The 13,346-nt window shown below is 42.0% G+C and overlaps 1 protein-coding gene across 6 annotated transcripts in view; it reads left to right on the top strand.

Moving 5' to 3' along the window:
• The window catches only part of NWD2 (NACHT and WD repeat domain containing 2), a 139,562-nt gene extending 129,833 nt beyond the window's left edge, over positions 1-9,729 (top strand). For all 6 annotated transcript variants that reach the window (XM_039848822.1, XM_039848821.1, XM_039848823.1 and 3 more), the window contains one exon: positions 3,546-9,729. In XM_039848822.1, the coding sequence (XP_039704756.1) occupies positions 3,546-7,478 (3,933 nt within the window). In that variant the 3' untranslated portion in view covers positions 7,479-9,729. The remainder of the gene's footprint in view (positions 1-3,545) is intronic.
• The last annotated feature ends 3,617 nt before the right edge of the window (positions 9,730-13,346 follow it).

Raw genomic sequence — 13,346 nt, 5'->3', positions numbered from 1 at the left:
TCCCACTGTTCAAACTCATGTTGTGGGGCTAGCTTTCACTGGGATGGAAAGTAGAGCAGATCTCACAACTCTTCTCGTCCCTCAGCAAACGCAAGCCTTCCAGTTGCTTCTGGACATGAAATCAATCTCAGTTTGGCAATTAATATGTCCAGTCTAAGACGGAAATTAAAAATGCAGTCTATATTTCTCTCCCCCAGCTGAGGCTTACCATAAGCAAGCTATCTACAGTGGCAGATAAAGACATAGCCATTTTCTTCTTTTCTACATAGCACTTCTTCTCCTCTATCCCTAATCCTAGCCACGTGTATGGCCCCTAGAGGGTTGCAGTTCAGGCTTGGTAGGAAAGGTAAGGTGGCCAGAAAGTTCTTACCTGACCAGTACTATTCTGAACTGGGCTCTGCACTCTCTGGTCTTGGCAGGTGTTTAAAGCTGCCTCCCACCTCTTCTGAGGCCTTTTCATCATTTCCTGAAGGTCCATTCCCTCTACATCGCCTGTCCTCACTGAGCATTCCTCACCTACAGTTCCCTAGACATAGGAGAATGCATCTTTTTCTAGCTGGTCACTTCCTTGGCTCCTAAGTATCCAGCAATGCATTTCAAAGTATCTCCTCCACAGCCCAGCATACTCTCTTAGATGGACCTGGAAATAACAGAACCAATGAAAATCTTTCTCAGCTCACTGTTTCCAGTGTCGACATCTGGCACATGGAAAACACTCAGGTATTTTTTTCTGAGAAATTCCAGCTCCGATACAGCAGCTCTCCATCACTCCTCCATCAGAGCAGCCAGCCATCCTTATTTCTCATATGTCTTCAGACACAGATGGCCATGACTCCCAGGCTATAGGGGATACCCTGTAAGTTTCCCATTGTGTCACCTTTCCCTAAGTGAGGGGTGGGCATCTCTCAGCCCTCCCCTTTGGGAATAGGGTGGTGATAAATATTATCCACAACACCCTAATCTCCAACTTTTTTCTTGGCCCCTCAGATCTCTTTTTTAAGCTGAAGGTGGGTAGTCTATGAAAGGCAGCAAAACTGGTTCTCATGACACCCTTTCGAGTCCTGCATGAAGGCTGAAACCTTACCCTGGAATGTGGTATCTATTGTCTTGGCAACTTACTCTAAAATGGACTAAATTAGCTCTGTTTCTAACCTTCTCACATTTAATAGCAAAGTCTAATGGTTTATTTGATCCCGATGTTACTTCAGAATCTCTGTATTGTGCTCCCCATGGTCACTCTCTTAAGAACAGAGCTTTCTTTAACTTCATGAACGTTCTCAATCTATCACATGCTACACAATCTCAATCAGGTCACCTTGAAGACAAGAGCAGGGACAGTCGTGTTGCACCTAGTGTGGGGGTAGGTTCCAAAGTAAGCTCACAGGTGAAAATCAGGGATACCAAAGTCCTTAGGAAGACCAAGTTACCATTTCTTAATATGCCAAGCCCAGCTACTGGTTTTCCTTCTTGTGTTAGGAGATACAGCTTTTCTTTAATTGAACACTAGATGAAGTGGCTGGCTTACAATTAGGGACCACATTGCATCAAAATAAATGCGTGTGTATGTGGGTGTGCATGTGTGTGGATATCAGTCGTTGAACACCAATTTGTATGTGAATTTTCAAGCATTAGAATTATTCCGAGTGAGCAAGATAGTAACAGGAGCCCACGGAAACTGAAAACAATGAGGAAACGTTCATATGTGCCATTTCACACTCGTTCTAGGGCTTTTTTTCTTTGTGGAGGAGGGAAGGGTAAAGGTTGGAGAGGCAAATATTGTTGACTTTGGCTAAGTTAAATGTGCATGTGATACAATCCCACATGCTCTAGCACGGGAGGTAAATGACCACATGGGACGTGCTGACAGGCCTGTATCCATAAGCAATCCAAGGGGAGCAATGTGGTGACGGTCAAGTTGATCAACTTGAAAACGGCTTTCTGAGCTCTCGCTGGTCTAGATATTTTGTCCAACTATTACAGTACATCTCTTCACATTCTGGGCCTCTGGACCCCCAAGGAGCCTTGCCTGTTTCTAGGTTCCCTACCCGAACTTCTCTTACCTCTCCCCTAGGTAACATCTCCCCTCAACCACCAGCACCAACACCAACCTGTGTTCTCTTGTGACCTCGTATCCCTTATAATGCAGACACCTTGTGTCAATCTGTTATCTCCTGTGTACCTGACATTTCCATGGGGGTGAACTCATGATCATGACACTTTCTACAGATATCACACATTCAGTAGCATGCGATTAAGAGGAGAGAGGATGTAGTCACACAATCATCATAAGCAGTCCGCGTAGGGACCCACAATTGTGTTCTGTTTCTGATTTGCCACCAAAGGCAGCTGTAGGATGGCAGGATTATCTTCTTCCAAATCAGCTTCAACAGCTGGGGCTAAACAATGACAAGAAGATGCTTATTTCCCTTAATAGCTCATTCTGAAACTGACAGCCATAAATCTTTTCTAAACTTATTCATACTTTAATCTGAACTTTCTCTTAAGGGACCAAGTTTCATAAAAATACAGTTTAGAGTGTCTTATACTTTGATCATATTCCTTCTTGTTCTGCCTTTCCAGACAGAAAAATACTAAACTTAGTAACTCCTTTATATATTTTATCTCTTTAACTTCATGTGAGAGAGAGACAGAGCGAATGAGAGAGAGGAGAGAGAGAAGAGAGAGAGAGAGAGAGAGCATGAGCATGCGCACTACAAGTCAGATTAAGTTCTACTCCAGCTTCATCTGTAACAATTTAACTCTGAGCAAGTCATTTATCCAGCCTGGACCTCAGTTTCCTCTCCTGTTAAATGATACTGTAATTCCCATGTGCCCTGCAAAGAGATAATGCGAAGATAATGACTGCCTGTTTGTATAGTAAACTGTCTGTTATGAAGCACAATATAGCAAAACTCTTTTAACCAGCATTATACAGATTTTTATGACTGATTAATAATCATAACGATGACACTATCTATAGCTTCAGAATACAGTAAGATGTTTCTGAATCATAAGAGATTATATTCAGTGTCATTTCAGTACTGAGTATTTCTTAAACTGGAAATTTGGTCAGCATATATGGCATTATGTATCTCAACTAATGAAAATATTTGACTCAACATATATGTAAATCATTATTTGATCTAGTCATTATACAAATACTTACTAAGCAACTACTATGTGCCAACAACCATGCCAGGAAATAGGAATCAGTGATGAAAAACTGACCATACAAGATATTCAGATTTACTGTTTATGAAACACTTTGTAACTTTTAGAATACAAGCTAAATTTTGCCTTACGGTTGAATAATACTATTATCATTATTTTATCATCTTAAGCAGAGTGATCCTGAGGGTCTCACCTATAGATTTTAGTTCATGAGCTTGGCGACAGCTCTTCCACCTTCTCAGCAAGTTTTTCCATTTCTTGGTTCTACACAACTTTCTGCGTGGTCAGAGTCTGACCTCCAGAGAGAAGAAAGGTCATAGTCTATGACCATGTGAATATAGGTTACCATTCTAAATGCCACCTTCACGTTTCAGGCTCATGGCTGGCTCCATGAAGACACAGGACCAGAATCTGACCCGGTCGTAGTTGTGCGATTTCTAGGCAGCATAGACATGAGGACTGACCTTCGGACTCTCCTCCTCAGCGTTTGTGAACAACTGGCAGTGAACTACCGGTGTCTGGTTCAGAGCTACCCTAAGAAGATACATGACCTCCGCGACCTGTTTATAAACCTTTTGAACGAGTCTTCATTGCAGAGACCTCTAGTAATAATATTCGATGCCCTCGAGCAGCTCTCAGAGAGTGACGAGGCCAGGAAGCTTTGGTGGCTCCCGGCTCACCTTCCCCGCTTCGTAAGGATCGTGCTCTCCACGCTGCCCAACAAACATGGGATCCTGCAGAAACTACGGTGCCTTATCCATGAAGAAAACAATTTCATCGAGCTGATTCCCCGAGACAGGAAGATGTGCAGCCAGGTCCTTAAACACCAGCTGCTGCGAGTCAAAAGGAAGGTCACATCGGGCCAACAGATCTACGTGAACAACGCATTCTCCAAGTGCACGCTGCCCATGTTTGTGAACCTGACCTTCAGGGAGGTGAGGTATTGGCGATCCCACAAAGACGTCGATGAATCCTCGCTCTGTGTCACTGTTCATGAAAGTATAGAGCAGCTATTCTGGTCCTTGGAGAAGAAATGTGGTCAGAAACTGGTCTCCAGGGCTCTCGGTTACATCACCATGGCCAAAATGGGTTTGAGTGATATGGAACTGGAGGACGTGCTGGCCCTAGACAACAGCGTTATGAATGAGCTCCATGAGAATGCCAGGCCCAGCAATCCCCTGAGAGTCCCTTATTTGTACATCGCAAGGCTCAAGGAGGGTCTCAGTGGCTACTTAATAGAAAGACATGTGAAGAACGTCACACTCCTGGTCTGGGCCAACAGACACCTGCAGCTCATAGCCCAGAAGCTATACCTGCAGAACGACAGTGACCTGCGTGAGATGCACACCATCCTAGCAGATTACTTTCTGGGGGTCTGGTCAGGGGGCAGGAGAAAAGCTTTCTGCCTTGAAGACCCCTACGTGAATGGCTGTCTTGACTTGGAGAACAGAAGCCTGCTTGAGGAAGAAAAACATTTCATGGAACAAGCTTCTTTTGACAGGCAGGCCCCTGACCAACCCTGGGTTTTCCAGTGCAATCCACTGGAACCTGACATCTTTTTCGTCAATCATCGGAAAATGTCGGAGCTCTTGTACCATTTGACAAGGTGTGGAAAGACCGATGACCTGCTTTACGGCATCATCATGAACTTCAGCTGGCTCTACACCATGATCAAAATTGGCCAGTTCGACAAAGTGCTTTCAGACATCGAGCTGGCTTACAACTGCTCCCAAGAGAAGGAGCTGAAGTTCCTGGCAAGCACCCTCCGTAGCATCAAAAACAAGGTCATTGCATTTCCCGGCTCCCTTTCAGCAGAGCTTCAGCAAAGACTGCTGCCTGTTGTAAGTTCCCTGCCCAAACTGAGACACCTCCTTCTAGAGTGTGACAAAGACGGGCCCAAATATTGCTCCATCGTGCCATTACATTCATCCATGGATGTGACATATAGTCCAGAGCGTCTTCCCTTATCATCTAGTCACCTACATGTCACTGAGATTCTGCCTACCTGTAACCCCAGTACTGTCCTCACAGCTTTAGAAAATGGTTCTATCAGCACATGGGATGTAGAGACTCGTCAGCTTCTCAGGCAAATCACAACAGCCCAGTCTGTCATCCTGGGCATGAAACTCACCAGTGATGAAAAGTATCTCGTAGTGGCTACGACAAATAACACCTTGTTGATTTATGACAATGTAAATTCTTGTCTCCTGTCTGAAGTGGAAATCAAAGGGACCAAGCATGGGGGTGGCACCACCTACATCAATGGTTTTACACTGTCTGCCAACCATGCCCTTGCATGGCTCGAAGCCAGCAAAGATGTCACTGTCATTGATCTGCTCTACGGATGGCCCCTTTACCAGTTCCATTGCTGGTATGAAGTGACTTGTGTCCAGTGCTCTCTGGACGGTGTGTATGCTTTCTGTGGACAGTACCTGAACACCACTACCATATTTCATTTAGGGAGTGGAGAAAAGTTATGTACGGTAACATCTGAATTTTCAGGTGGGTTTGTGAAGTTTCTTCTTATCTTGGACACGGCTCAAGAAATGGTCATGGTAGATAGTGAGGGAAGTCTCTCTGTTTGGAACACTGAGGACATGTCCAACCCCCAGCTGACTGATGACTTTGACTGCCGGAGAGAAGACAGCGAGGTGGTCAGCATTGAACTTTCAGAGGACCAAAGTGCAATTCTGATCTGCAAAGCTCTCAGCATTGAGCTCTTAGACACCGGCATGTGGAAGGTAGCTGAAAAGTTTAGAGCTAAGCACAACGAACGCTTTATATCTGCCGTGTTGTCCAAAAATGGAGATTGCATCATCGCGACCATGGAAAATACCTCAGCCGTGTTTTTTTGGAGGCGGGACACGGGACAATGCATGGCAAGCTTACAGGAAATCTCAGGTACCATAGTTAAGTTGGTGAAATCCAGTCACCACAATATGCTACTATCTTTATCAACCAGTGGTGTTCTTTCCATCTGGGACATAGATATAATCACAGCTATGTCCAACATAGATAAGACTGGAAAACCCATTCAAAGTCTGGTGTTACCTACTAGAGGAGAAATCATTTATTCCCTCGATGGCTCTGATTGTGTTCATAAGTGGAACTTCAGCAATGGGTTCATCGAAGCAGTGTTTAAACACGAAGGAATAGTTGAACACTGCGTGTTGACATCCTCTGGAGATATAATGGTGACATCAGATGACAAAAGCAGCCAGTATGTCTGGCATACCAGCAGAGGTGAAAACCTCTTCCGGATTAATGGGCAGAGAATATCTCAGCTGCTAATTACACACAATGACCAGTTCGTGGTCTCTCTCTGTGAGGAAAATGCCTCGAGGGTTTGGAGACTGGCCACAGGCCACAGGGTCTGCAACATTCTGACCACATTGCAGAATGCCTTCATAACCTCTGCAAATACCTTCGTGGTGGGAATGACCAAAAGCAAAGTGCTGGCAGTCAGTCTGTGGACAGGAAGTATCACCAAGAAATTTTGCTGTGAAGATGGCACCACCATTGTGAATTTTAAACTGATACCCGACTGTCCTGACATCGTCGTGTTTATCACATCGACCGAGACAGTGAATATCTGGAGTCTGACGGATGAAGTGATCTGTCGCCGTGTGCAACTTCCAAACAACTTCTTGAAAAATCTAGAGGATTTTGAAATTTCTCCCAATGGAAAGCTAGGTATTATATCCCGGGGAGATGAAAATATCAATGTGCTGGATTTACACAGTGGTAAGTTACGGGTGATTCACGCTTCTGGCGTCATATGGCGGCAAAGGTTGTCTCGAGATGGTCGCTACCTGGTGTACATTTGTTTCCGCAATGGGGAGGAAGAGGATGAAAACGGTGCAATATCCAGTTTAATTGTAATGAGACTAGCCGATGGCAAAAATATTGGTGCTTGTTCCCTTTATAAAACACCAACTTTTCTTGCTCTCTCACAGAGGCACCTGAACATCACTGTAGGTTTTGACGATGGGAGTATAGGAATATACACAGTGGTGGACCGTGTAGATGCTGCACTGAAAATTAAAATTGCCACTTCGAATAGCAGACAAATTTTCAACAATGCAACACAGACATCCAGGCCAAAATGTAATAGTTACTGTTTCAAAGTGTCTGTGGATTGCTTGTGGAGAGAGTCTACCGAGGTCTTTGCAAGAGACAGTCCCATCACAGTGAGTGACTCCACTGAGCCCAATGAGGCGACGCCCTCCAAGAAACACAATTCTTGCTATGACAGGGTGTGCTCTGCCCTGGAATCCAGGGGCCACAGTTATGCCTCAGACAACTGACACAATGTTTATCTTGCTCAGCAGAAATACATGATACACGTTCAAAAGAGAAAAAAAAAAAACTATCTTCTGTATCCCAAACAATAAACTACTCATCCTTAAAAGACAGCAAAGATGCTGGCGTTCCCCTGGTAATTAGTAACATGTTCATGAAATGTACGGAAAGGTGAAGCTAGTTTTGAGTTTGGTCTTTCTGTCAACATTTACCCAGGAATGAAATCTTGACAGAATTTCTAGAAATCATATTTAAACGGCTACAGCAACTGGAGGTTACAGGGTAGTTTTAAAATTGTGTGGGAAGAAGCAGCATATCTCATCCCATTGGTTCAGATGAAAGAGGCTAGAGACCATTTAGACTGAAACTAGTTCTATAGAAATTGTGAACACAGAGCTGTTTGATTTCAAAATGATTGTGTGGCCATAAGTAAACACAGCCTTAATCTCTCTTTACATTTTACAATCCTGACAACTGTGTAAAACCAGTCTGCAGATGGAAGGTCTCAAGGTGCAAAATAATGTAACAAAAATGCCTAGATGTACTCCCAGTTTCTCAAGAGAAAGGACATGAAATGTGAGGCCACAAACCGGACTGGGACAAGACCTGCCTACCATATCATAGGGCTACTGAACATGCAGTCAGTTTTCATAAAAATACAGTGGTGACAATTGCATGCGAGGGTTCCTGTACAATGGAACATATGATTTTTAAAGCTATTTCCTGAGCTGCAAAAGAACACATTTAATAAGAAACCACAATATTTTCATGTCTTTTTGAAATGCCTGTTTGTGCTGGGTGTAAAGAAAGAAGAATTATAGAAAGGGCATTACAGATTTTGTCCAAACACCTGTTCATTTCTATCATTGCAGTAACAAAAGTCTGTGCTATTCAGTCAGTTGTATAGAAACATAAATTATTTCCTAAATCCCTGCAGTAAATCTTAATAGAAAGAAAGCTTTCTCAAGATGCCATCTATGAAATACTGATGACATTTGCCTTACTCTCATTCCTCCTCTTTCCTGTGTAAAATGCAGATAGATGACCAAATACTCTGGGAAAAACTGAATATGCCTGTCTTTGTGCTAAAATATTCCATAACTCTTAAGGGTGTCCAAAGGTTCTTTATTGTCCCTGTTTATAATCACTTTCTTACTTCTATACACTATATGGATGCTTCTTTATCTGTCACCCTTTCCCCTTGAGGACTCTTTGGAGACTTTTCTAGTCTTCTCTGTTTCAAAGCAGAAGCTGTGAAATGTATGAAACCTTTTTTAAAAACTATTTCATCTATTTAAGAGAAAATATTACATCCCAAAAAGGGAAAGTGATCTTCTTCCTTCCATATCCTCCACGTGGCATGTCCTCGGATAACTTTCCAAAGGGTGTCAGTGGTGGTGGATTGGTTTGGTTTCATTTGAAAGTGGCAGTAGTGAACTTGAGTAGATGGAATAATGGACAAGGAACTGACTCGCTTTCGGTCCAGCTCTGCCAGGAACTCATTGCGTACCTGTAGACAAATCTTTAATCTTCCCACTGTATTGTTTTTGTAAACTGAAAAATAAAGATTATAGTAGCATCTGCTATTGCCCTCCTACGGATGTTGGGGAGCAATGTAAGAAAAAAATACAGTGACATTATGATTGTTGATGCTAACGGGAGAAACAAAGTGCTCTAACTCATCGGGAATCCAAGTCAATTGTATTTCACTTTGGAAAGAGAAGTGATTCAGCTAGAAACACCTCACCTTATGGTGAAAGACTTTTTTTCAGTATGTTCCTCCTGGGCTGGCTACCAGCCAGGGAGGTGGTGGCCCAGAGAAGGCCCAGCCCACATACAGATCACCTGGAGTTGACTGTATGAGCCAATGCTTTTTTTTAGCTCTTCAGAGGCAGCACATCTTATTCCTGTCGTTATCATTTGGACCTCTATGCCACATATTTTTAAGATTTAAGATTTAATAGCCTAGGTAGATTAAATGTTGTGTGTGAATGTTCTATGTAACAGCCAATAGAGTTTAACAAGTGACTTGAATGATTTTTCCTAACTTGTTTGCAACTGATAGCTCATATTGAATGTTTTTATGTAAACTTTGTATTGTTGGGAAGAATTGCCCAATCAGAGATTTATATTTTCATAAATGTTACATTTAGTTAAATTTTGTTACAGAGTTGTTACATTAGAAAATTATTGCAGTCTTTAAACGATATCAGTCTGTGTATGTTTTGTTTGTATGAATAAAAGACAAACTATGGAGCTGTGTGGCATTTGTTTTTCTCCCCCAACTTAGGCAGATGTAGTTAGTCAGCAATCATCATCCTCATCTTCATCATCATCATCATCATCATCATCATTTCAGGCTTACTGTATATCAGGCACTATTTTCAAAGCTTTACATGTACTAAACCATGTAATCTTCACAATAGCTTTATATGGTAGTCACTGTTAGTATTCCAAATTTACAGATGAAGTAACCTAGAAACACAGGTCCAGAGAAAATAGCTGAACAGGATTTCAATGTACCATGAATGTCTTTTTTGTCAACTTTCTCAAAGCACATAAAAGCATTTAGTATCCAGTAGTCACTTACTGATAATGACCTATAAGATATTTTCTAACTTGCAGATGAGAAACCAATGTAGGCTTTGAAGATCATGGGAGGTCTTTGCAAACTCTCAGGATTGGCAGGTGTACTGCCATAGTTGAGGTACTACCATTCATTTAGAAATATTTATTTGGGCATACGTTTTTCCAAGAATACAAAAGTTAATAAAATAGCTCATGCCTTCTAGGATTTCATAGTCTTAATGGGAAAACAGGAAGCAGTTCTACGTGCAAGGGACAATGTGCTTCCCGCTGGGGTTGGGGATGGAAGTGGGAAGGATGATAACCGAGGAGTCATCCAACTCATAAATTCCCTACAGGTGAGAGACCAGGGGGATCTATCCCATACCCACTTTTTCTATTTCTCATTTCTTAGAGGGGAGAATCCACTCCCACCCCCAATACAAACAATTTTTGACATGGCAGCAATGGAGAGCTTAAGTGACAACAACTAGGAAATAACCAGGTGAAACATTTTATCGAGTTTCACAAAAAAAATCATTCTTGGAAACTTAAAATCAAGGTGTTAAAAAAAATGGAATATTCATCGGGTTTATTGCTTCCATCTTCATGTGGCTGAGACCGACTTCTATTTAAAATTTACCCCCATTGAAAATGATCCCATTACCCATACTGGGGAATTCCTTCTTGGATTCTAATCCAAATCCTTTACACTGAACTTTAAATGCTCTTCTCTTTCGGTTCGCTGAGAAAATGAAGAGGAGCTGACTGTCAATATTTCCATAAAAGCAATTCATGTACATGGGATTTGTTGTTTAACTAAATATCTTCTATCCTAGGGTCAAAAACACAACAAATACCCAACGGTGATTTGAAAATTAGTCTTATACAACTACTGCCATCCAGAATCGTATAATCTAAAGGAGATACAACTCAATCAGATGTAAAACAGACTATGATACAAAGTTGTTAATAAAAGTGAAAGCCAAGTGCTGAGGAGACATTGCAAAAGAGCAATTAACTCTGGGAATCAAAAACGGTGGCCAAGAAGAGGTGACAGCTGAGGCTTGAAGGAGAGGTAGGACTTAGCCATTAGAATGTTAGAAAGACATTTCAGGTGAAGGAAGCTATATGAGCCAAAACAAGGAGAGTTGAAGCATATTTTGGGTGAGTTCAAATGCTATGCTTGGATTTTACACTTTATTCAGTAGTCAACAGGGAATCGTGAAAAAATTTTTGAGAAGAATGGCCTGATCAGAATGCATTTTAGAATGACTCGGGCAGTACCATGTCAGATGGATTAGAGATGGAAGAGACTAGAAGCTGGGAAACCAGTAAAGAGCTTATTACAATAATCTGAAATAGGAAGTGTAAGAACTTGATCTTAGTACAGTGGCAGTGAGAATGCTAAGAGGGGGAGCAATTCAAGAGTGATTTCAGGGCTCAACTGACAGAGGTGGGTGATGAAAGAGAGGGAAAACAAATAATTCCAGTATCACCTGAAATTTGGTTGATAGCAAAGTTGCAAATGTAAAATGAATAGGTTAGGAGATGAAAGTTGGGGAAATAATAAAGTTGGATCTAGAGAGTTCAAAGGTTAAGACATCCGTGCAGGCAATTCCAAATATGCTATCCATCCAATCAAGAAATCTGAGCTAAAGATGAGGAATCTACCAGTTATCTTTCTCAAAAGTCTAAAAGGCCTCACGTGGTATGTGTGTGTAGCAAGTCAATACCATATACTTTTAAAATTTGCGTCTTTCTTTTTCAGAACTATATTGATGAATTTAGAATTATATTGAGAAATCTACTCAAGTTAGCTTTCCTATATTCTATGATCCATCGGTTGGAAACAATTTACATGCCAACAAAAACATGAAGGCACTTTAAAAAACTGAATGAATTATAGTGTTTTCATTTCCACATACGTCAAGCAAATTTTCTTCTGTATTTTTCACAAGGACCCCACAGGTCTCCATTTGGTACTCCTTGTGATCTGCAGGACGTACAGATTATACTTTGTATAGACACATCAGAGTGTTGGGTTTCAGTGTAGCAATGCACAAATTATACAACATTATAATGTGAGGTTACCAATAACACCACCACCTCTGGCTTTCTAGGATCCCTGCCTTTAGCAGATGAGGGTGACTTAATCAGACACTCGAGCATACTAAGAGCAGTGGTTCACAAACTGAACTGTGCATCACTTGTTAAAACAGATTTTTTTTCACCCTCCCTACCCCCCACTATTCCTGAATTGATATGTTTGGGGTGGGGCCCAAGAATTTACATTTTTACCTAATTTGCCCCAGATGGTGCTTATTCTGCTAGTCTGGGAACCACACTTTAAAAACCATGATAAATATCAAAGTCTTTGTGTTCAGAATAACCTGATAAATGTACCAATATCCTGTGGACATTACTAAAGTATCGTCTAGAAGTTGGACATGAAGGACATAAAGGGTTTGATCAGAAAATAATGTAAAACATCAATTTGTAAATGATGTAAAACGATATATAACTTTCCTCATAAATCTGTCATTTTAAAACATGCAGCTACTATGCGACTGGGAAGATTCAAAAAACGAGTTTTACTCCATAAAGGCGAATGTCGTGTAAACGGCCCTGGAGTCACTAAAGTGGACATACCGAAAACTAAGGGCAGTATCTGCATCTTTAAATAGTATTCTTGCTGTTGCTTCTCCAGCATCCTGTTTTTATCCTGCTTCTCCCTTGGATGAGTTGGAGGGGAAAGAAAGAAGAGGATAAGCTAGGTGGCGCAGTTGTTTAATACATTTTTCTGTCAAGCCCAGCGTTTATTTGGAGCACAGGTGAAAGGAATGGCCCATCCTAAAGAAGTATTTTAGGGTAAAGCAACAACTGTCCACCCACCTTAAGTGCATGGATTGCAACCAGTACCAGCGTGGAGCTCAGTAGGTTGGAAGAAGTGGTGCAGCCGAAGTCCAACACCCCAGGAAAAGAGAAGGACGGGGGTGCGGGGAAGCATGATTTCGTTGAATGCCCACTGTGGTCTTGAATATGCAGCGAGCCTGTGGAGCGTTTGCAGCTTCCCCCTGGGGAATTATCATCGTAGCGCCTGCGCTGATTCTTGGACCACCGATCTCAAAAGCAGGCTACAGTGCACACACCAAGTCTAAGGCGCTAATACCAGAACGGCAGGGGAAACAGAAAAACACATGTGCACGGCGGCGAGGGTACAGATCTATTTGCCAGGAGTCCATTTATTTATCTCCTCGCTTACGTCCAGAATCATAGGAAGCTCTCCTCTCCCGACAGCACATTAA

Source organism: Pteropus medius, unplaced genomic scaffold, assembly GCF_902729225.1.
Source record: "Pteropus medius unplaced genomic scaffold, Ma_sr-lr_union100, whole genome shotgun sequence".
In the NCBI taxonomy this organism is placed as follows: domain Eukaryota; kingdom Metazoa; phylum Chordata; class Mammalia; order Chiroptera; family Pteropodidae; genus Pteropus; species Pteropus medius.
This window is presented reverse-complemented; position numbering and strand designations above follow the sequence as displayed.